General features: G+C 47.2%; 1 protein-coding gene across 1 annotated transcript; it reads left to right on the top strand.

Annotated features, from left to right (window-relative positions):
• Positions 1-313: 313 nt before the first annotated feature.
• Positions 314-24,665, top strand: AFMID (arylformamidase; the record flags this gene model as incomplete). The annotated part of the gene is given in 14 exon segments (XM_079725506.1): positions 314-373; positions 2,274-2,364; positions 3,384-3,434; positions 13,409-13,513; positions 13,595-13,643; positions 14,738-14,823; positions 14,919-14,991; positions 15,178-15,275; positions 15,527-15,605; positions 15,714-15,855; positions 16,065-16,169; positions 24,410-24,496; positions 24,499-24,546; positions 24,606-24,665. Coding segments are annotated over 14 exon segments (1,134 nt in total).

Below are 24,665 nucleotides of genomic sequence, written 5' to 3'. Positions count from 1 at the left end.
CCTCCTCCGCCGCCGCCGCCGCCGCCGCCGCCCTGCAGGCTCGCGCCAGTTCCCGCGCCGTGCTTCTTTATCCCCGGCGCGCGGGCCAATCGGGGGCCGGCGCCTCCGGCCCGGAGCCAATCAGCGTGCGGCTGTGGGACCGGCGGGAGATTTGACCTCAGCCCGCCCCCTCGTGGGAGGGACCGGGAATGCGAGCACCAGGCTCATCTCAGCAGGGCGGTGGGCGCGGCTCCCAGGGACGGGGCCTAACCAGAGCCCCGCCCTCCTGGCATAAAAAGGCGGCCCTGGCGCTTGTCGGCTCGTACACAGCGGGATGGACGGCGTGGGTGGAGGTCCCGAGCACGGGACTCCCTGGAAGAGGATGTCTAAAGAGGTAGGCGGATCACTGGGAGAGGCTGGGACTGAGGAGTGTGGTTCAGAGATGAGATGGGGGTTGAGAGAAAAGTTTAGAACCACTACTGTGGGCGCCGTTGATAGCCTACTGCGTGCCAGCTCCCAAAAGCTTTAGCACTGTGATTTATTGATATTTTACTTCTCACCACAGGTAGGCTTTTGCTAGCCTGATTTTAAGGGTAGAGGAAATGGAAGCCCTGGCTATGTTTTTTGGTTTATTTTTTTGGCCGCACTGCGCGGCATGCAGGATCTTAGTCCCCTGACCATGGATTGAACCCGTGCCCCTGCAGTGGAAGTGCGGATTCCTAACCACTGGACCGCCAGGGAAGTCCAGCCCTGGCTATGTCAATATCCATAAACCGGGATAAGGTTGGGGCCGAAGTTCCGGACCTTAATCTGTAGTTGTGCAATGTGTGGAGGATGTGTCAGACCTGAAGGAGTAAATACCGGAGGGCTGGTATTTACCGAGGGATGGCTATGGGGTTAGAAACCACATATGCAAAGCATTTGTTATGCTTATCATTCAGTTATAATTTCCTAACCAGTTTTCCTACATTTCAGGTAGTGGTTCTTTCTCTGGTCACGGACGCCTCTAAGAATGTGGTGACAGTTACAGATACTGCCCCCATGAAATCCTAACCTCTCTCTTTCAGTCTCTCTCTCTCTGTCTGTCTCTCTCTCTCTGTCTCACACATAGACACACACACACACACACACACACACACCTATAGTATCAGAGCACTTTCAGAAACCCATTGCATTATCATTATTATAAATAATAGCAGTAATAAAAGATGATGATGATAGCAGTCACAGAGTGTGCGAGGTATGACTGCAAACATCCGACGGGCATAGATTGTACAGATCCAAAGACCCCTGGCCAAGAACCCTGTTCAATGGGAAGAGGGGGAAACCCACATTTGAGTGGTTAGCTTGACTTCATTTACATGCCTTATAGCTTTCAGCCTCACAAGGTATACAGCCTCACAAGGCTGAAAGCTATAAGTCATGTGAATGAAGTAAAGTACTATTGTTTTGCCCATTATACAGATGAGGGAACTGACTGTAAGTAAGTTGCCCAGGGTAAAAGAGCCTGCAAGTGATGGAGCTTGGATGGCACTCAGCCCATCTGATTCCAGAGCCCAAGACCTTTCCATGAGGCCACCTGTCTTCAAATCTTCCAGTCCAGCCTTCACCTGTTTTTTTGTTGTTGTTGTTTTGCCTCTGAGCCCTTTCTCCAAAACCTGGTTCCTTATTACTTTCTGCATTAAGTCTGAACATCTTAGCTTGACATTCAAGACCCTCCACCCCACAGCCCCCGCTTCCCAGCCTCACCTCTGTGTTTCAGCAATCTGGCTGGTCAACATTTCCAAACTGACCTTTGATTCCTTCCTCTTCACCTCTGTTTCACTGATTGTGCTGCGTCCACCTGCAGTCAGAATCATACCTTTTCAGGGAATATCAGCTCTCCATCACTTTCTCTGCAGTGGCCACCACAGCTCCCTGGCTTCCTGTGGTCTTAGCTGCTGTGGAAGTGGTACCCATGATGGCATTAACTGGGACAGATCTATGGGACCTCATTTCCCTGTAAGGCTGTCCCGCTGGTTAAAGGCATGGCCATTGCTCTAGACCATGGATCTGGCAGCATCTGCAATGTTGTATCTGAAACGCCTAATTAGTTACTGGGGGGAGAGTGGGGAGTGGATTGCCAGGCTGGAGACTGGGGGGCTTGAAGGAAGCTAAGGGCATCTATGAGAGCCTGAGATATCAGGGAAGGGGCTTCTCCAGGCCGAGAGGAGCATCCAGGCACGCGGAGGGGGGGGAGCACAGTCTGCGTGGAGGTCAAAGGTCTTATGGAACTTCCTGTCTGTGTCCCGTAGGAGCTGGAGAATCAGTACTCCCCCAGCAGATGGGTCGTCCGACTGGGAGCAGAGGAGGCCTTGAGGACCTACTCACAGATAGGAAACGAGGGTACCAGGGGATCTCTCTGTGGCCGCTTCAGGTGGACTTTAGCATGTGGCAGTGTTTCAGGATGCCGGGGCGGGGAGGAGGAGCCTCCCAGCCCCAGCCTCTTGGGACAGTTCCCAAAGTCCAGGCACCTCATCTGCTCGGGGCCAGGCGCCCCGGAGCCCTTGCTGCAGGACTGCCGGAGGCAGGGCAGGGGCAGTGACCATGCTCCACCTCCCCTCCTGCTCAGCCAACCTGCTAACTATGCCCAGGCCCTAAGGCCACAGTGGCCCAGGGAAGTGGAGTGAAAAAAGGAACGTGGCTGCTAAATGTGGGATGTTGTTGCTATCTACAAAAAGCAAAGAAGTCTTTTTTTTTTCTTTAGAGAAATCAGGGCTTGGGAATCTGTAAGCTAGTGAAGTCTCAGAGTTAATTCCCATCCCAGCCCTGGGTCTCTAGAGTGTTGTGCTACCACTTTTTGAGCTGCATTGGGCAGGTGGGCTCCATGGGGGATATGTGGGTGAGGGAGCAGCCAGCCTCTCCTCCAAGTCGGAAAACTGGATGTTGGCAAATGAGCTTTGTTTCAGCAGGCTGACTGGAGCTCCCAGGGTTGGTGGTTCTCTACACTGAGATAACCCAGCTGGAGGGACAGGATAGTGGGGGTTTATTCCAGCACATTTCGGCGCCCTCTCTGTCCTGATAGGGGGTGGAGCTGTGTCCTGGGCTCTTCAGAGTCCCCTACTGTGCCTAGCTCTGCACCAAATGTGTCTCTATATACTCAATATATGTTTGAGTGCGCAGAGAAACCTACGTGAGCTGGTAGAAAACCTGTTTGTCTATTGTAATTGTCTTGAGGGAGAAAAGAGCTGACCCTGTAGAGAAAGGGAGACTCTCATAAGAAGCAAGGGCTAAGAAGAGACTCTGAGGCTGTTGCCCTCAGAGACTGTCACCCTCAGAGACTGTCTTTAGCAATCCCTCCTGAGAAGCCCTATGGACAGCTTTACATTCACATCCTACCTCCCTTCCTATTTTCGATGCTCCAGCTGGCCCAGAGGTGCCGCAGGTGCATCTGCCCCATTTCATTGGTGAAGAAGGTGAGTGCGACAACAGGGGGGCATTAGGGCCAGGCGAGTGGGTGGAGCCATGCATGCTCAGGGTTGGAGGCTGTCTCTATTGGAAATGTTGATATTTCTTTCATCATGGACTTTTTGGCATTAATTTTGATTTTTAAAAATATTGCACTTAAATATTATCTTTGTATTGGTCAGCTCAGGCTGCCATAGACTGGGTGGTTTAAACAATAGGAATCTCTTTCTCCCAGTTCTGGAGGCTGAGAAGTCCAAGATCAACATGCAAACTGAAAAAAAAAAAAAAAAAGGTGCCCAGTGATTTGGTTCCTCGCTGAGGGTACTCTTCCTGGCTTGCAGATAGACCCCTTTCCCTGCATCCTCACATGGCAGAAAGAGAGAGGAAGAAACGCTTGCTCTTCCTCCTCTTCTTATAAGGCCACTAATCTCATCACAAGGGCTCCACCCTCATGACCTCAACTAAACCTAATTACCTCCCAAAGTCACCATCACATTAGGGTACGAATTTTTGGGAGGCACAAGCCTTCAGCCCATAGCGAGCCTCATTACTGAGTCTTTGGTGCCCCGCACCATGCTGTGCCTGAGGTAAGTGTCTCACTCACCCCATCCTAGTCCTGCATGATGAGGTTAAACAACTCACCCAAGCGCACGTGGCTAGGGACAGCCACCACTTCCCAGAGCTGAGCTTCCAGGTAAGAGGGGAGCAGGCTGACAAGGGGTGATGACAGGCAGGTGGCGTTGGTGGGTGCCCGCCAGCTGCCTCTCTTGGTGGAGTTCCCCAGACCTCTGGACTTGCAGATTGCTCCCTTGGAGTTAAACTTCCAGGAGATGGCGAAGGAATGTAAAGCGGAAAAAATGAACAGTGGAATCCCCCGCCAACCCAGAAAACCTCTCCACAAAGGTAGAAGAGAAAGAAAACATGATTTTTAATTGAGTAAGGAGATTGCAAAACCAGAAAGAAACCTCACCCTTTTATACAGCCAGGCTTATATCCCTAGGGCATACCTGTTCTCAAAATCAGCATACCTGTATTCAAGCAAGAGGACCTGAGGGCACTATCTACTGCACTAGTCCATCCTAATTCCAAAGGGTGGCCATCTGTGTTTGCAAATTGCCTTTATCCAGAGGAAGGTGAGAAATTCCCATATCCTTAAGGCAAGAGGTGGTTTTGCAACTTGGAGCCAGGTGCCTGCAGAAGTTAGGGTCCTGCCCTCCCATGGGGTATCTTGCTCGATAATTATATTTCAAAGGGAGAGCTCCCAGGTCTTTGAGAAGAACGTTCCTAGGTTGTAAAACTGGCAAGAGACTCTTTTAGCTTTAAAAAATATTTACATATGGGGAATTCCCTGGCAGTCCAGTGGTTAGGACTCCACACGGAGGGCCGGGGTTCAGTCCCTGGTATGGGAACTAAGATCCCACAAGCCGCGCAGCGATAGATAGATAGATAGGTAGCTAGATAAAATATTTACACACATACCCAAAGGGGTAGAGAGGATATTTGATGAGGTCTCCTAAAAATAAATGCTCTAAGAAAAGGGAGGAAGGTAAACTCTTTTCCGTTTTTGCACTACGGAGAATGAAAGTGGTTTGTTTTTTGTTTTTTGTTTTTTTTGCTGTATGCGGGCCTCTCACTGTTGTGGCCTCTCCCATTGAGGAGCACAGGCTCCGGACACGCAGGCTCAGCGGCCATGGCTCACGGGCCCAGCCGCTCCGCAGCATGTGGGATCTTCCCGGACCGGGGCACGAACCCGTGTCCCCTGCATCGGCAGGCGGACTCTCAACCACTGCGCCACCAGGGAAGCCCCTTGTTTTTCTTTTGATCTATATTCATTCTAACAGCGTCGACCTGTAACTTGCAGTGGGGACTGCCTTCTTCCAATGAGTAGGTCACTTTTTTTTTTTTTTTTTTTGCGGTACGCGGGCCTCTCACTGCTGTGGCCTCTCCCGTTGCGGAGCACAGGCTCCGGATGCGCAGGCTCAGTGGCCATGGCTCAGGGGCCCAGCCGCTCCGCGGCATGTGAGATCCTCCCGGACCGGGGCACGAACCAGCGTCCCCTGCACCGGCAGGTGGACTCTCAACCACTGCGCCACCAGGGAAGCCCTGAGTAGGTCACTTTTATCCTCCACCAAGGCCTGGCCTCTCAGGCTGGGCACCTGGGGACAGCTGGGTGAGCACGGGCAGAGGGAGGTTTGAAGAACTGTTTCCTCTCCCAGTAGCTATTAAATATGGTTAACAAGACTCAGTAAAAACACATTGCACAAGAAACTAAAGGAGGTATACGTATAACCCTGCTGGGGGCACAGTTCCAAACTCCCATTCCCCCAAACCACGCCTCGCCCCAGGAGCACCAATCACCAGCGAGGTGGGTGGGGCCTCGTGATTGACAGCCCCTGCGACTGAGAGCCTCTCTGAGGTCCCCTCCTGGCTTTCAAGGCTGAGATTGAGCTTTTTCCTCTCCATCAGAAAAACCAAAGGAAGAAAACAAAGGCATGCAAAATACAGGCCCCAATTTTGTTTTACTGTGATAAAATACACATAACATAAAATGTACCACTTTAACCATTGTAAAGTGTACAATTCAGCAGCATTTAGTACCTTAACGATGTTGTACAACCATCTCTATCTGGTTCCAACACATTTTCATCACCCCAGAAGGAAAGCCCCTACCCGTTAAGCAGCCCCCTGGCAACCACTGACTGCTTTCTGTCTCTGGATTTTCCTATTCTGGACGTTTCGTATAAATGGAATCCTACAAGATGTGGTCTTTTGTGTCTGGTGGCTTTCCCTTAGCATAATGTTTCCAAGGTCCAACCATGTTGTAACAAGTCAGTGCTTCATTCCTTTTTATGGGTGAATAATTTTCCATTGTATGGATGGACCACGTTTTGTTTATTCATTCATCCGTTGATGGACATTTGGGCTGTTTCTACCTTTTGGCGATTGTGAAAAGTGCTGTTGTGAACATTCATGCACAAGTTTTTGTTTGAAAGCCCTAATTTCTTGTTAAGTTCAATAGACACAGCCATTCTACCAAACTGCATGTACTCCAAATGTTTACCTCCACCTTTTTACTTAGTTCATCATGGACCAGTAGCAAACAGTGTGGGACACCCATTGTCCACAGACCACATTGTAATAGCCCTGCTCTGCACTCTCTGAGGTTGGCTATTTTTAGGCAACAATTGTTTTCTGATTACAAAAGGAGCATTTGCTGATTGAAAAGGATTTTAGAAAATAAAACCGTCAATAATTGTCACCCATTGTTAACACTGTGATATGGTTTCTTCTAGGAGAAAGCGTTCTGTACTTATAATGTGCAATCTTGTTTTTAATAGCATAAACAGCCTTAAAAATTATTTCTAGAAGAGATACTATGTATAAAATAGAGAAACAATGGGATATATTATATAGCACAGGGAAATATAGCCATTGTTTTGTAATAACTTTAAATGGAGTATAATCTATAAAATGTTGAATCACTGAGTTGTACACCTGAAACTAATATAATATTGTAAGTCAACTACACTTCAATTTTAAAAATTCTTTCTAACCCAAAAGAATTGAAAATAAGTTCTCAAACAAGTACTTGTACACACATGTTCATAGCATTACTCACAGTTGCCAGAAGGTGGAAACAGCCCAAACGTTCATCCACAGATGAATGGATAAACAAAACGTGATATGTCCATACAATGGAATACTTTTTGGCCCTAAAAAGTAATGAAGTACTGATACATACTAGAACATGGATGGACCCTGAAAACATAATGCTCAGTGAAGGAAGCCAGGAACAAAAGGTCACATTTATGTGAAATGTCCAGAATAGGGAAATCCACAGGAACAGAAAGCAGTTAGTGGTTGCCAGAGTCTGGGGTAAGGGGGGTTTGTGGAGACACTGCTTAACGGGTAGGGGGTGTTCTTCTGGGGTGATGAAAATGTTTTGGAACTAGATAGAGGTGATGGTTGCATGACATTGTGAATGTGCTAAGTGCCACTGAATTGTTCACTTTAAAATGGTTAATTTTTTAAATTTTATTTAGTTATTTTTGTCTGCATCGGGTCTTTGTTGCTGCGTGCGGGCTTTCTCTAGTTGCAACGAGTGGTGGGGCTACTCCTCGTGGCAGTGCATGGGCTTCTCATTGCGGTGGCTTCTCTTGTTGCAGAGTACGGGCTCCAGGCGCCCGGGCTTCAGCAGTTGTGGCACGCGGGCTCAGTAGTTGTGGCTCGCGGGCTCTAGAGCGCAAGCTCAGTAGTTGTGGCATGTGGGATCTTCCCGGACCAGGGATCGAACCTGTGTCCCCTGCATTGGCAGGCGGATTCTTAACCACTGCGTTACCAGGAACGTCCCTAAAATAGTTAATTTTGTTATGTGAGTTTCACCTCAATAAATTATTTTTAATCTTTTGCAGCACTACCACTTCTCTCTGTCCATCTGCAAATCCTCATGCCCCGGGGGCATGGGGCACTGTGCTGGGTGCTGGGAAGAAGGGGGAGCCTTTGTCTTCTCTCCTGACCCCCCCCTTCCACTTCTTCAGCCTGTGCCGCTCTGCTGGTTTCCACTGCCTCCTCCTGGGAAACTTGGTTTTTCTCTGACTTTGGTTATCACAGATTTGGCTACGAACTCACTGTGACTGAGCCCCAGAACCCCACCCCACTGACCTCCCCCAGCTTCTTCAGCTTGTCCACTGGTTCTGGCAGACAATCCCTTCCAATTTGTGTTCACTGCTCTAAAAATCCCGTATTCTACATATTCATCCCTCCCCGCCTCCCCGCCCACTCCCTAGAAGCCACTGATCTTTTCACTGTTTCCGTGGTTTTACCTTTTCCAGAATGTCCTATGGTTGGAATCATACACTGTGTAGCCTTTTCAGATTCTGGCTCATTTTTATAGCACGTGTTACCACCTGACATCTTTCTGTAACTGCTTGTCCCCCTCACTAAGGGGTAAGCCACATGTGATTTGGATTTTTTTATTATTTTGTCACTACAATATTCCAAAATGGGCACAAGGCTGCTGCTTATATAAGTACTTGTTTGCTAAATGAATTAAAAGACTGGGGGAGAATAGTTCTGAAACTAGATGGAGGTTGATGGGCCCCAGCCTCCTCTTAAATTGCTGCCACAGATGTGATGAACCCTTGGTCTTCAGCTGTGACTGTCTGATGGGTCTCCCCGCCCCACGCCTGCATTAGTCTCTAGGGACTCTGGCCCCTGCTCCCCCTAATTGCTGTAACACAAGGCTCAGTTGGGTCCAGGGACCTGAAGTTTCTCTCTGTAAGAGCTGTGACACTTTGGACTGTGACTAATAGAAACCGAAGTTTTGCTTTTTCAAAAAAGGAAGTTTGTAATAGGGTTTATGCTGGGGTGTCTTGTTGAAGCCCTCCTGTGCTGCCTGTAAGTGCAGCGCCTGGAGGGCTGGCAGGATTCACGCTCTGGAGGAGGCAGTGGGTCCCCCCATTCTCTGTCCTTGCAGCCAGCTGCCCGCCATCACCGTCACACCACCTCCTGGAGAGAGGCAGTTTCTCTGGCTCAGGGTTGGTTGGGTTTTTTAATACTGGAGGAAGACGTTTTTATGCATGATAACGAATATCAATAGCTGCTTGGTTTTAATTGCTCTTCAGCTTAGGGCATAAACTGCATCATCTTTTTCTTAGTTTTGGCACAGCATCAATCTTGTTGGTCCACGTACACTTCCAGAACCCTTGCGTTAATTAAATTGCTCCCCTTTGCTGAGCCTGCTGTGTTGACGAGCTTGTCGGGAACAAACACCTTCACACGGTGCTGGTAGGAGGGTGGTTGGCAAACCCCCCAGAGAAGGTGAGCAGGGGAGCTCCAGGGCCTTTGGGGGGAGTGTGGGGGCTGTTATGGACCGAATTTTGTGTCTCCCCAAAATTCACATGTAGAAGCCCTAACCCCTACTGTAGCTGTGTTTAGAGATGGGGCCTCTAAGGAAGTAATGAAGGTTAAATGAGGTCGTAAGGTCCTGATCCAGTAGGATTATTAGAAGAGACACAGAGGGCTCCTCTCCCTAGAGAGGGAGGGCTCGCACAACGAGAAGGTCATCTGCCACCCCTGGGGAGGGCCCTCACCAGACATCACCCCAGCTGGCACCTTGACCCTGCCTTCCAGTGTCCAGAACTGGGCGAAATAAATGTCTGTCGTCGAAGCCCCCCCACTGTATGGCATTTCGTTAAGGCAGCCTCAGCAACTAAGACAGGAGGCTTAGATTGAATTTGCACCTCAGATCAACAGGATGTGACGCCAGTTATACCCGACGCACACGTGCGGCTGGAGGGAGCCCTGGTGAAAGCAGGGGAGTGGAGAGGGACTGTCCCTGCTCCCAAGGGAGTAGTGAAGGGGATCCAGGGTGGTCTCAGTAGGGGTGGGAAGAAGACTCAGGATTCCGGATAAGCAGAGAGGGAGCCAGGAGAATTTACTGGTGATCAGATGTGGTTTGTTTGGCCTAAAAAGTGGCACTACTGGTTAAATAAATTAAGGTGCAGCCATAGGATGGAATAGCAAGTTAACTGTTTATGAAAAAAAGAAAAGAATGAGGAAGCTGTCTATGTACTGATTGGGAAAGCTCTCCAAGAAATATGAAGTGAAACAGGCAGGGCAGAAATGTATTTCCTATGCTGCCCTTTGGATTAAAGGGAGAGAGAGTCCATATCCATATTAATAATAAGTCACCTTGGCAGGGATATTTCATGCAAATGCCTGTTGTATATATATATATATATATATATATATATATTTTTTTTTTTTTTTTTTTTTTTTTTTTGCGGTACGCGGGCCTCTCACTGTTGTGGCCTCTCCCGTTGCGGAGCACAGGCTCCGGACGCGCAGGCTCAGCGGCCATGGCTCACGGGCCCAGCCGCTCCGTGGCATGTGGGATCCTCCCGAACCGGGGCATGAACCTGTGTCCCCTGCCTCAGCAGGCGGACTCCCAACCACTACGCCACCAGGGAAGCCCTGTATATTTTTTTAACCATATAAACATATTAGTTCTTCAAAAGAAAAATGAATGGCATTTCATTTATTTTTTAAGTTAATGCTCAGATAGCTCATAACTTTCACAGATTAAATTCCCATCGACTTTTCAACGCAACTTACAAGATGTGATGGAATTCTGAAAAAAGCACTTCAAATTATAATCGCAAATGCAATGCATTTGATTTGCTTAACAGAATCTCATGGTTCTAATCAAGTAAAACGTACCTATTTAATAGTGGATTGATTCAGTTAAGTGTGTCCTGCAGAGTGGTCTGCACCCAGCGTGGCACCTGGGGGCAGGTGAAGCCTGTTTGGGTCTGATCCTTGTAGAAGTCACACATCAGGCTCTGAGCAGTTGGTCGCTTGAAGCTTTAGGAGATGGGAAGCCCCCTTCCACCCCTCCATGGGAGAGGGAGTGGGAACCCACAGAACACAGCCAGCCTCATCCCTTTCCTAAGAAGCCTCCCCCTGGCCTCGTTCCCTCACTCAAGGGTGGGGTGTTGGTGATGGCAAAATTGGTTTTTCAGCCACCTCACCTGTCCTGCAGAGGCAGCCTGGTCCCTGCTTTTGGCACGTGGGAAACTTGGCATCTGCCATCATTTTTATTTCTCTTGGCCTTGAGCAGTCCAGCAAAAATGGAGGCGGCCCATTTTAACAGTTTATTCACACTTGCATAAACACAATCTATGCAAACTATCTTCATCTACCTAGTTTGCCCTTTCTGGAATTGCAGAATCACCCAACCCAAGGGAGCCCTGGTGAATATTTTTGGGAAGGGGCTGGTGGACGGGGGGACCGTGGCCACCGAGGTTGGAGATCTGGAGGCTTCAGGGACAGGGATCCCAAGTTGAAGGTCTCTTCCCACCAATCTTCAGTATCAGAAAGATTGCAATGTTTGTGCTGTATGGTATTTGTGTAACCTGCTTTTGCTCTTTACATGGCAAAATACTCTCCCTCCAGTATTTCCTTTTAGATGAATGCATTTTGGGTCCTGTTTGTGTAATCTTTGCCTAGTCCAAGGTCATTAGGATTTCCTATTTTCTTTTCTAAAAGCTTTATTGTCTTTGCTTTCACATTTAAAGCTGTGGTCCATCTGGAATTGATCTGGTGTGGTGTGAGGTAGGGATCAAGAAACTATTTTTTTCTCCTTTCAGATATTCAATTGACCCAACACTACTTACTGAAATATTTATTCATTACATAATTTTCTTTTTCTTTCTTTTTTTTACACACTTTTCATTTTAAAAATTAATTTTTATTGGAGTATAGTTGCTTTACAATGTTGTGTTAGTTTCTGCTGTACAGCAAAGTGAATCAGCTATACATATACATGTATCCCCTCTTTTTTGGATTTCCTTCCCATTTAGGTCACCACAGAGCATCACAGTTTTTTGTGTTTTTTTTTGGCTGCACCACATGGCTTGTGGGATCTTAGTTCCCTGACCAGGATTGAACGCAGGTCCTCGGCAGTGAAAGTGCGAGTTCTAACCACTGGACCACCAGGGAATTCCCTACACAATTTTCTTTTAAGTGGTTATGATGTACCAGGTCCTGGGTGTACAGAGGTGGGCAAAGCAAAGCCCTTGTCTTCTCAGAGCTCATGTTCTAGTTAGGGTGACAGACAGGCAGTAAACAAGTAAAAAATATATGAAGGATTAATGAATGCTGGGATAAAAAATAAAGGAGAGGGGCTTCCCTGGTGGTGCAGTGGTTGAGAATCCGCCTGCTAATGCAGGGGACATGGGTTCGAGCCCTGGTCCAGGAGGATCCCACATGCCTCGGAGCAACTAAGCCCGTGCACCACAACTACTGAGCCTGTGCTCTAGAGCCTGCGAGCCACAACCACTGAGCCCGCGAGCCACAACTACTGAAGCCTGTGTGCCTGGAGCCCGTGCTCCACAACAAGAGAAGCCACTGTAATGAGAAGCCCATGCACGGCAAGAAAGAGTAGCCCCTGCTCGCCACAACTAGAGAAAGCCCGCATGCAGCAATGATGACCCAATGCAGCCAAAAATAAATTAATTAATTAAAAAAATTTTTTTAAATAAATAAATAAAGGAGAGAAAGGGGATATACCATAATGTATTTTGCTTGTTTTCTATTGTAGATCACTTGGGCTGTGTCCAATGTTTTTCTGTCATAAATAGCATTAGTGTGGGCATCTTTAAAACAAGTCCTTAAGAATATTTCTGATTATTTCCTTATAATAAATGTATGGATAAGGACTTATGCATCAAGGAATATGATCTTCTTGGGCTTTGATACATATTTCCAAGTTGCCCCCCAGGAAGAACTTACCAGTTTACACTCTCTGGCACCCAGTGGTGGAGGGAGCTGAGCTTCCTGGGTTTCAATGATCGAAGTGGGGCCTTGAGGGGACATTGTTTACTGCAACATGAACATACAGAGTCCCATCCCACCTCTAGGCCTTTGCCTTTGGTATTTAATTTACTTACAGTAAATTACGTAAATGTACTTCCTCCTTTCTCCTGACCCCAGTCCTACCAATTTTCACATCCCTCTGACCTCTCCCATCATGGTGCTCAATTATATATTCATATTGTTTTATTATCTATTTATTTCAAGTGATTTTATATCTTAGTTCCTAGAAGGTTATTTTTCCAAATACTTGGAAAAGTTTATACTTCCCAGAGCACATAGCCAAGTGTAACACACATAATAAGCATGTAATAAAGTAGTGGTCGAAATGGTGCCTATCAGAACTGCCAGCTCACCAGAGACAGATGTCACAGGTAGTACTGGCCCCCACTTGGATGGGCCAGTCTGATTTCTTTGTAACTATGCACCTGTGGGATGCTTCAGACCCCAGCCCCAATTACCATGAGGACTTGGGGAAGCACTGATAGCTGGAGCTAACTGGTCAACCCAAAGGGGCTTTCGGCAAAAAGGTTTCTGCCTGAAATAAAATAGAGGTTGATGCTGCCTGAGGTTGTGCTGACAGCGACTTGTCCATTTCTGGAGACAGCTACCAAGAGGGCCCAGGCCACCGGGAGGAACCTGCTCGATGTCCCCTATGGAGACGGCGAAGGGGAGAAACTGGATATCTACTTTCCTGAGGCAGTGTCTGAAGGTAAGCGGGGGCTAGTGGTCCCCCATGGATCTCAGCTGGGAGCCCTGCCTCGGCCCACACGCCCTTTGTTTTGTCCTACAGCCTTGCCGTTCCTCGTGTTTTTTCATGGAGGATACTGGCAGAGTGGAAGGTGAGTCGGGGGATTTGGATGAATGGAGAAAAAGGGAGATTCATCTTTGCCTGGACTCTTCATCTCCTAGGGCTGCTGCAACAACTTACCACAAACTTGGGGGCTCCAACAACAGAAATGTCTTACCTCACAGTTCTGGAGGCCAGAAGTCTGAAATTCATCAAGGTGTGGGCAGGGCTGCGCTCCCTCTGAAGGCTCTGGGGAGGACCCGTTCTTACCTCTTGCAGCTTCTGGGGTTTCTGGGTCTTTCTCACCTTGTGACCGCATCACTTCAACCTCAACTTTCATCTTCACATGGTCTTTGTGTGTCTGTATTTCAGTCCTCCCTCTCCTTTCTTTTACAATGTCACCAGTCATTTGATTTAAGGCCCATCCTAAATCTGGGATGATGCCATCTCAAGATTCTGAATTATATCTGCATAGCCCCTATTCCAAATAAGGTCACATTTGCAGGTACTGGGGTTTAGGATTTGTACATGTTTTTGGGGGGGACACTATTGGATCCACTATACCCAGTGAAAAGCCTCTTCAGTCTACTCTAATCAAATGGAAAACCACAGTGACTAACCATCCCTGTTTGCTCAGAAGTGAGTGGTTTCCCAGGACCTGGGGCTTTCAGTGGTAAAAAAAAAAGAGAGAGCCCCAGGCAAACTGGGACCACGGGTCATCCTAAGATAAGCAGAGGGGAATTTGGGATCTTCAGGGACACTGTTGTTCCCTAGGATCTTACTAAGGAGTTGCCTGTTACAGGATCTACTGCCCTTCAAGCATATCATCTTAATGCTACATTTATTGCATTTTTACCCTTTGCTTTGTGAAGCTCTCTACATGTCTCACCTCCTTCAATTCTCAAAAACAGCACCCTAAGAGAAAGAACATAATTGTTCCTATTTTACAGAGGAGGAAATTAGGCTCAGAGGTTAAATATAGTCTCTAGGGTCCCATAGCTAGCATGTGATGTGGTAAGGACAAAGCCTCCCTTCTTCCCTTACTGCACCAGGTCAGAGAGGGACAGTGCTCTGGGTGGACAGGACACAGAAGCAGCCTAGTGGCCAAGTGGCCTCCAGTTGTCATGTCTTTGTCTCCTTCTGCAGTAAAGACTCGTCAGCCTTCATGGTCAGCCCACTGACAGCACAGGGAGTGGCTGTGGTGATAGTGGCTTATGACATTGCCCCCAAAGGTAATGAGGGTAGTCTTGCAGGTGCAAGGGCTGGTGGGCTTTGGAGGGGAGAGGGCCCCCGGCGGAGCCTGACATAGCTCCTACCCTCTGCACAGGCACCCTGGACCAGATGGTAGACCAGGTGACCCAGAGCATCGTGTTTGTCCAGAAACAGTATCCAGGCAACCAGTGGGTATCACTGTAGATTCTCCTTTTGTCAGACTGAGTGGGAGGACAGTGGATTAAGCTTCTTGGATGCAGCTCAACTGCCCCCTCTGGCTTTGGAGCAGAAGGCAAATTGGGACTCCTTGATACTGCCCTGTTGCTTTGGTTATACTGAATGCAAACCCAGCTCTCTGCTCTGACCCACCCAAGGGGAATTTACCTGTGCGGACACTCAGCTGGGGCCCACCTCGCCGCCATGATGCTCCTGGCCAACTGGACCAAGCATGGAGTCACGCCCAACCTCAAAGGTTTCCACGGGGACTGAGCCTGGCTGGGCAGCATTCACCCTCCCCTGATGGGCCTGAGGGTCTGTAACAGCTGCTTGAAATTTCAACAGCTGTGAGTAGCTTGACCTCGGGGCTTTGAGCCTGAGGAGCAGGGCCTGCTTTGCTTCTTCTCTGCCCCCTACCCTGGTCTTGCCCCACTGGCCCTGGAGGCGGGCTGGCCCCATCGTGCCCCACCTGCAGCCTGGCTCTGTGACTGTTCTTTACCTTTACAGGCTTCTTCCTGGTGAGTGGTATCTATGACCTCGAGCCTGTCATGCACACCTCTGAGAATGCCTCTCTCCTCACAACCCTGTGAGTCACTTGTCCCCTCGTCCCCCAGCTGGCCTGCAGCCTGCGAGGAGGGCCAGGGGTGCAGCAAAGGCTGCTCTCTGTCCTGACCACACTTACTTCCTGCACCAGGGAGGATGCTCAAAGGAACAGCCCACAGTGGCACCTGAAGACAGCCCTGACACAGCCTGTGGATCCAGCCTGCCGCATCCTGGTGACTGTGGGCCAACACGACAGCCCCGAATTCCACCGACAGTCCAGGGAATTTTATCAGGTACCCCCAGCACCCCGCTTTTGGCTCGAGGTTGAGGGTCATGCAGTCTTATTATCTTCCTGTTTATTTCACCCAAACGGACCCCACGATACCAGTCATTTCTTCAATAAATACTTAGCACCTGGTATGTGCCAGGCAGCTATGAGAGCCCCTTTCCCCCCAACCCCCCACAGTCTCATGCTTCCTCTTCCCTCGTTTCTCCTACTCAGACTCTGCGCCGAGGAGGGTGGAAAGCCTCCTTTGAAGAGCTCCATGATGTGGACCACTTTGAAATCCTTTGGAACCTAACCCAGAAGGACTACGTTCTCACCCAGGTGGGGAGCATCCCTTCACCATAGACAGAATGTGTCCTGTTGTAGCCCCTACACATAAGGCGAGGTGGCCAGGCAGGGGGCATGGGGAGTCACCTCACTGGCTCCTTGGAGTCCAGGAGGTTGGGGGACTTGACGATAGGGATTGAGTGCCACGCTTGCTTCCTGTACTTCACCTCCCTCTGAAACAGCCCCAGGTGATCTGCAGAGGCTGGTCCTGGGCACACAGGTGGGATCTGTATGAGGCTGTGGTGTGGATGGGGACAGGCAGGTACGAGCAAGTATTAGCCTGCTTGTGTGTAAAGCATAAAAGCAGCACCAGCTCTGTTGGGAAAGGAGGGATGGAGTTGGCCACATAAATGTTTATTACGATTTTTTTTTTTTGCGGTACGCGGGCCTCTCACTGTTGTGGCCTCTCTGGTTGCAGAGCACAGGCTCCGGACACGCAGGCTCAGCGGCCATGGCTCACGGGTCCAGCCACTCTGCAGCATGTGGGATCTTCCCGGACCGGGGCACGAACCTGTGTCCCCTGCATTGGCAGGCGGACTCTCAACCACTGCGCTACCAGGGAAGCCCGTTTATTACAATTTTAATGTGGAGAATCTTTTAAAAGTCTAAGGATGAAAAGGCACCTTCCTACACTGTTGGTGCAAATGTAAATTGATACAGCCACTATGTAGAACAGCATGGAGGTTCCTTAAAAAACTAAAAATAGAGTTTCCATATGATTCAGCAATCCTACTTCTGGGCATATACCTGGAGAAAAGTATAATTCAAAAAGATACATGCACTCCAGTGTTCATAACAGCACTATTTATAATAGCCAAGAGGCAACCTAAGTGTCCATCAACAGATGAATGGATAAAGATGTGGGGTATATATATATATATATATATATATATATATATATATATATATTAGTCAGTTATAAAAAAGAATGAAATAATGGCATTTGCAGCAACATGGATGGATCTAGAGATTATCATACTAAGTGAAGTAAATCAGACAGAGAAAGACAAATATCTCATGATATCACTTACATGTGGAATCTTAAAAAATGATACAGGGACTTCCCTGGTGGTGCAGTGGTTAAGAATCCGCCTGCCAATGCAGGGGACAGGGGTTTGATCCCTAGTCCAGGAAGATCCCACATGTCGCAGAGCAGCTAAGCCCGTGCAGAGCAACTAAGCCTGTGCGCCACAACTACTGAGCCCGCGTGCCACAGCTAGTGAAGCCCACGTGCCTAGAGCCCATGCTCCAGAACAAGAGAAGCCACCACAATGAGAAACCCGCACACCACAATGAAGAGTAGCCCCCACTCGCCGCAACTAGAGAAAGCCTGTGCACAGCAATGAAGACCCAACACAGCCAAAAACTAAATTAAAAAAACAAATTAAAAGAAAAAATGATACAAATGAACTTATTTACAGAACAGGAATAGACTCACAGACATAGAAAACAAACTTATGGTTACCAAAGGGGAAGCGGGGGGGATAAATTAGGAATTTGGGTTTAACCTGTACACACTACTATATATGAAATAGAAAACCAACAAAGACCTACTACTGTATAGCACAGGGAACTATATTCAATATCTTGTAATAACCTATACTGGAAAAGAATTTGAAAAAGAATATATATAGTATATATATATAACTTAATCACTTTACTGTATACCTGAAACACTGTAAATCAACTATATTTCATTTATTTATTTATTTTAAAAAATTTACTTACTTATTGGCTGCACCAGGTCTTACTTGCGGCATGCATGCTCTTAGTTACGGCATGTGGGATCTAGTTTCCTGACCAGGGATCAAACCTGGGCCCCTGCATTGGGAGCATGGAGTCTTAACCACTGGACCACCAGGGAAGTCCTGACTATACTTCAATTTAAAAAATTATTTTAAAAAAGTCAAAGGCTAGATTGGGGAAAATATTTGCCATGGACCCGGAAAATATACAGTTACTACTTTTTTTCTTTTTTTTTCTGGGAAAGTGGGTACCTGATTAACTTTACTTTTTTTTATATTTCTTTTTCCTCCAGTTTTATTGAGATATAATTGACATACAGCACTGTATAAGTTTAAGGTGTACAGCATAATGATTTGACTTACAAACATCATGAAATGAACCACAATAGGTTTAGTGAACATCCATCATCTCACAGATACAAAAGAAAAGAAAAAGAAAAAAATATTTTTCCCTTGTGATGAGAACTCTTAGGATTTACTCTTAACAACTTTCATATATAACATAGAGCAGTGTTAATTAAATTTATCACGTTGTACATTACATCCCTAGTGCTTATTTATCTTACAACTGGAAGTTTGTACCTTTTACCACCTTCCTCCAATTCCCCCTCCCCCCCACTCCCAGTTAGTTGCCACCTCAATAGGACTTTTCTTTTTAACATTTAAAAAAATTATTTATTTATTTATTTATTTATTTTTGGCTGCATTGGGTCTTCTTTGCAGTGCACAGGCTTCTAATTGCGGCAGCTTCTCTTGTTGTGGAGCATGGGCTCTAAGCGCGCTGGTCAGTAGTTGTAGCACGCTGGCTTCAGTAGTTGTGGCATGCAGGCTCATTAGTTGTGTCTCACAGGCTCTAGAGCGCAGGCTCAGTAGTTGTGGCGTACGGGTTTAGTTGCTCTGCGGCACGTGGGATCTTCCTGGACCAGGGCTTGAACCCGTGTCCCCTGCATTGGCAGGCGGATTCTTCACCGCTGTGCCACCAGGGAAGTCCCTCCATAAGGCTTTTATAGCGTTCAGTTTTAATTCACATAGTTAATATCCTTACCACACAAAGAGCACTTTCAAATCAATAAGAACAGTTCCTTTTTTAAATTGAAATTTAGTTGATTTACAATATTATATTAGTTTCAAGTGTGTAACATAGTGATTTAATATTTTTATATAGCCTATACTCCATTTAAAGTTTTAAAATATTGGCTATATTCCCTGTGCTGTACAATATAACCTTGTAGCTTATTTATTTTATACGTAGTATCAATAGTTTGTACCACTTAATAAGAGCAGGTCTTATTTCCCTTTAAGAAGAGAAATAAATAGAAAAAAATGGACAAAAAATAAGTGATAATTCAAAAAGAAATATAAATGTCCAGTAAACATGGGGGAAAAGTAAGCTGCATTAGTGATCATAGGAATGTAACTGAAATGGGACTTCCCTGGTCGTCCAGTGGTTAAGACTTCGCCTTCCAATATAGGGGGTGCAGGTTCAATTCCTGGTCGGGGAGCTAAGTTCCCACATGTCTCGCAGCCAGAAAACCAAAACATAAAACAGAAACAATATTGTAACAGATTCAATAAAGATTTTAAAAGTGGTCCACATCCAAAAAATCTTAAAAAAATAAGAAAGAAAGAAATGTAACTGGAAATGAGTCCTTTCCCACCTATCACAGGAAATGTTCTAGTTATAATAGTGCCCAATGCTGGTGAAGACACAGTGAAGGGGGCCTCCCCCATCCTGCGGGTGGGAGCACACATTGGCCTGATGTTTCGGGAGTACAGCCTGGCAATATGGACCCAAACGCACTGACCCAGTAATTCTGCTGCTTGGAATTTGTCTTCAGGATAATCAGAGAAACACAGAAAGATAGTCTCTGTAGCTTTATTAATGTTCTAAACTTGGAAATAACCTAAATGTCTAATGAGGTTAAATTATGATATAATCAGGTAACAGAGTGAAGTTTGTGAAAATTAGTTAGGACATGTCAAATTGCTTCAGAGGGGGCTTCCCTGGCAACGCAGTGGTTGAGAGTCCGCCTGCCGATGCAGGGGACACGGGTTCGTGCCCCGGTTCGGGAGGATCCCACATGCCACGGAGCGGCTGGGCCCGTGAGCCATGGCCGCTGAGCCTGCACGTCCGGAGCCTGTGCTCCGCAACAGGAGAGGCCATGACAGTGAAAGGCCCACGTACCGCAAAAAAAAAAAAATTGCTTCAGAGATAAGAGCAAAAACACAAAAATTAACTGGCCTAGTATCTTCCTAGTTTTATGATACATAGATAGCTAGACCCTTAGAGGCATATATATGCATCCGAAAAAACCATTTACCAGTGGTGTTACAGTGGATTTTAAAAATCAATTTCCACATTTTCTACCATGAACATGTATTACTTTTTTTTAACTGGGGAAAAACAAGCACCCAAATAATGACATCTCTTAAAGAAACCTAATAAATATTTTAGATTTGGAGGGCCATATGGTCTGTGACACAACTACCCAACTCTGCCACTGTTGCTCAAAAGCCGCCAGAAACAATTCATAGGTGAATAAATGTGGCTTTGCTCCAATAAAACTGTACTTATGGATACAGAAATTTGAATTTTATGGAATTTTTACATGTCACAAAAGTATTCTTTTTTTGATTTTTTTTCCCAACTGTTTAAAAATGTAAAGCCAGGGGGCTTCCCTGGTGGCGCAGTGGTTGAGAGTCCGCCTGCCGATGCAGGGGACAGGGGTTCGTGCCCCGGTCCGGGAAGATCCCACATGCCACGGAGCGGCTGGGCCCGTGAGCCATGGCCGCTGAGCCTGCGCGTCCGGAGCCTGTGCTCCGCGACGGGAGAGGCCACAACAGTGAGAGGCCCGCATACCGCAAAATAAAAAAAAAAAATGTAAATCCATTCTTAGCTCATGGGTCATACAAAAACGGGCAATGAGTGGGCGACATTTCAAATGAGAGGTGGGAAAGGACTCATTTAAGTTACGTTTCTGTGATCGAAAATGTAGACTCTTTCTTTAATCAAATTCCTCCCAAGAGATCCTCACAAGAGCCTCTCCAACTCTGGAGCTTTCGTATTTTTCCCTCCTGCTGCAGATTATTTTGAAAACCATCTTCCAGGAGTCCTGATGACACCTGAACCCCTGCCGCCAGCATGCACCCTGACTTGTGAAACTTCTCCCAAGAGCCTGACTGCTTCCCATTCTTGCCGGGCTCAGTTTTCCCTGTGCCCAGCAGCGCCTCTGTTTGTCCACCCACCCCGGCCAGGGTCCATTCCCCTCACTGCTCTGAACACGAGTACAAATCTCCATGGCCTGCCCCTGGCCTGGATCGAGCGGGTTCCGGGGAAGGTCTGGCCCAGGTCCACGCCATGTGTGATACCCAGAGTCTGGCCCACAGTCTGCTGAGAGGGTGAAACAAAAGTGACAACTCCCAACCAAAATGAAGAGTAAGAGCTCCCCAAACCAGTTTTTGTTCTGTGTTTTTGTTTCACTCCTTTGTCTACTCTGTCCTGGGCTCCACCTGACGTCTGGATTTGTCCCGGAAAGCCCTGGGATTTTACCCTTGGGGCTAACACCTTGACTGACAGGCCAGTGACATCCACAGGTAGGACACGCTTCCTCTGCCACTCCCCCGCCCACACACAGGGGTGTGTGTGCATTCAGTTCCCAAGGAGCCAGCTGGGTCCACCCACCATGCACCACACCCCTCTCTAGCCCACTCTGAATAGCTAGCAGTTCAAGAATGATTGATTATAGCAAAAATAGGTAATAGCCTAAATATTCATCAGTAGGAAGTAAGTACATCTGAGCAGCTGACCATCATTAGAAAGAGGTTTGTGTTTATAACGGGGGAACACCTCCAAGACATACTATTACCTGACAAAGAGCAAGATGCTCAATGATACAATATAGTACCATCTCAACAGCATTACCTAATACTCACAAAATGACATGTTTCTGTGTGTGCACACAAGTGTGTGAATGCAGAGAAAAAGTTTGGGGAGCCTCCACACCTAACACCTCTGCTCCCCTCTGGGGAGGGAAGTGGCATTGGGAACATGAGGAGGGGGTGTTTTGGCTTTATCTGGATTCTTTGGGTCTTTTAGGATAAGAATGTAATGAGGCAAAAAAACCCTAATGGGACCTAATTACATTTAAAAGCTTTTGCACAGCAAAGAAAACCATCAACAAAATGAAAAGACGACCTACTGAATGGGAGAAAATATTTGTAAATGATATGATCGGCAAGGGGTTAATATCCAGGGCTTCCCTGGTGGCGCAGTGGTTGAGAGTCCGCCCGCCGATGCAGGGGACACGGGTTCGAGCCTTGGTCCGGGAAGATCCCACATGCTGCAGAGCAACTAAGCCAGTGTGCCACAACTACTGAGCCTGTGCTCTAGAGCCCATGCTCCACAACAAGAGAAGCCATGACAATGAGAAGCCTGCACACCGCAACGAAGAGTAGCCCCCGTTCGCTGCAAGTAGAGAAAGACTGTGCTCAGCAACAAAGACCCAACGCAGCCAAAAATAGATAATTGGAAAAAAAAAAAAAAAAAACCTCATGGAAAAGACCTAAGCAGCTGAAGTTTTCAGTAAAATAAAAATTTAAATGGTAAAAGTTGGAATATGTTGGTGCCAAATAGAAAATGAATCACAGAAATACGTTAACTTGATGGTGTTTGATCCAGAAGATATATATTTTTATTTGTTTGTTTATTTATTTATTTATTGGCCACGCCACCAGGGATTGAACCTGTGCCCTCGGCAGTGAAAGCACCGAGTCCTAACCACTGGACCGCGAGGGAATTCCCTGGAAGATATATATTTTTATATAGATGCTATCAGTATTGATAGAACTCTGATTAAAATATCCTAGGATGAAAAAGGCAGGGTCAACATCCACCCAGACAAGATGGAGCAAACCATGTCCTGGTCTGATGATTGTGAGGACAGGTTGGCAATATTAAAAAATGTTGAAAAGACACACACACACTTTCCCAGCAATCCTGCTTGCAGATGTTTATGCTACAGGCATAGTTGCATATGTTTTTGTGTCTGTTTGCTGTAGTACAATTCATAATAGCAAAAAAAAAAAATTGGAGATACCCAATGGGAAATTGGTTAATTGGAATTAGGGTAGACCATCCAATAAACACCATGCAGATATTATAAAACGTGTTGAGATCTCTAGGTGCTGATAAAGCTGAGATGTGCTGTTACCTGAAAAGACAGGATGCCAAGTGGTGTATGCATGCACACACACACACACACACACACATCTGGAAGTATACATAGAAACTGCTGAAAAGTTTCTTTCTGCTAGAGGTCTTTGGGGAGAGGAAGACTTCCTTCCCATTGCATGATTTTTGCTTTTACAGCATTGATGTGTCACTCTAACAGTAGAGGAAAAATGTGTTCACAAAAGTTTTGGTGAGACTAGATGGCCATAAGGTAATATCTAGCATTGATATTTTATGATCTCAAAACAGTTTTGTCTGATCATCACAGTATCCATCAGGATTTGTTGCCAACTATTTGAAAATCCAGAAAGTTCACACAAAAATGCAAATTTGCCTTTGTGATAAATATATATTTGGTCTTTGTCCCCGATTCCTGGCACACAGCTCCTAAAAAACCTTTGGAATCTCCAGAGTGATAGGAGCGTCTTTTGTTCTAATGAGCAACCCCTAGATGCTTCTGGCTGGGGCTGGTGGCCAGAAAGACCAAGCCTTCGTTAGAAGCTTGGAGCTTTCAGCCCCACCCTCCCAATCTTCAGAGAGTGGAGAGGAGCTGCTGATTCAATTAATCACCAAAGGCCAATGATTTGATCAACCAAGCCTGTGAAACCTCCATAAAAACCACTTAAAGTCAGGTTCATAGAGCTGGAAGGCTGGGGCGTCTGCATGAGGCTAGGCACCAGCTACACAGTCCTGCTCTGAACCCAGTCTGGCTGTGCCTACAGGCAGGTGCCCGCTCCCTGGGCTCTCATTTCTATTATCCAGGCGGATTATCCTAGGCTGTTCACTTCCTGGAGTCACATTCCAATCCCACTTCCCTGATAGGACACCCAGGTCTCCTGGCTGGAGGGCAGTGGGCATTGTTTCCACACATTGCTTCACCTCTGTTGACCCCCACCCGCACTTCTGTTTGGGGCAGGGACTTAGAATTCCTGAGGAATTCTGGTGGAAAGGGAAGAACAAAACTCCAAGGGTCAATTTCTGGACTTCCAGGAAGCTTCAGTGAAAAGACTTGATAAAAGAGACGAGTGAACAGCTCACTCCAGCGAGGGTGGAGGTTTAGCTGTGTGCTTCATCTATGGGACATCTTTCCCCTGGAGGATGCGTGGCCTCTAGATGGACGTGCCTCAGCACATGTTCCAACCCGGACGGCACAAGGGCTGGCTGGGGAAGCTGGCACTAGGCTGTTCCAGGAGTGGGGTACCCACAAAAACAATAAGAGTTTGCACGCTGAAAGGGCTTAATCCATTTGTGCTCGGCAGGCGCCACTCCTTGAAACTATCACGGGCACTTCCGCCCATTCTCCACTCTTCTTCCTACCACTTTTTGCAAGTAGCTGGGATGGGAGTAAGCGCGAGGTGGGGTTGGGTCGGTGCCTGGTGAGCAGAAGCAGAGACATGTAGCGGGAGGACTACAACTCCCAGCACACCCCGCGCCGCACAGCTTCCCATTTCCCAGAAGGCCGCGGGCGGCGCGTTCCCGACATGCCCCGCGGCGGCCGACAACCGCCGGATTTGA

This window comes from Hyperoodon ampullatus (assembly GCF_949752795.1).
Source record: "Hyperoodon ampullatus genome assembly, chromosome: 19".
Classification (NCBI taxonomy): Eukaryota; Metazoa; Chordata; class Mammalia; order Artiodactyla; family Ziphiidae; genus Hyperoodon; species Hyperoodon ampullatus.
Note: the sequence above shows the minus strand (reverse complement) of the source record. Positions and strands in the feature narration are given on the sequence as shown.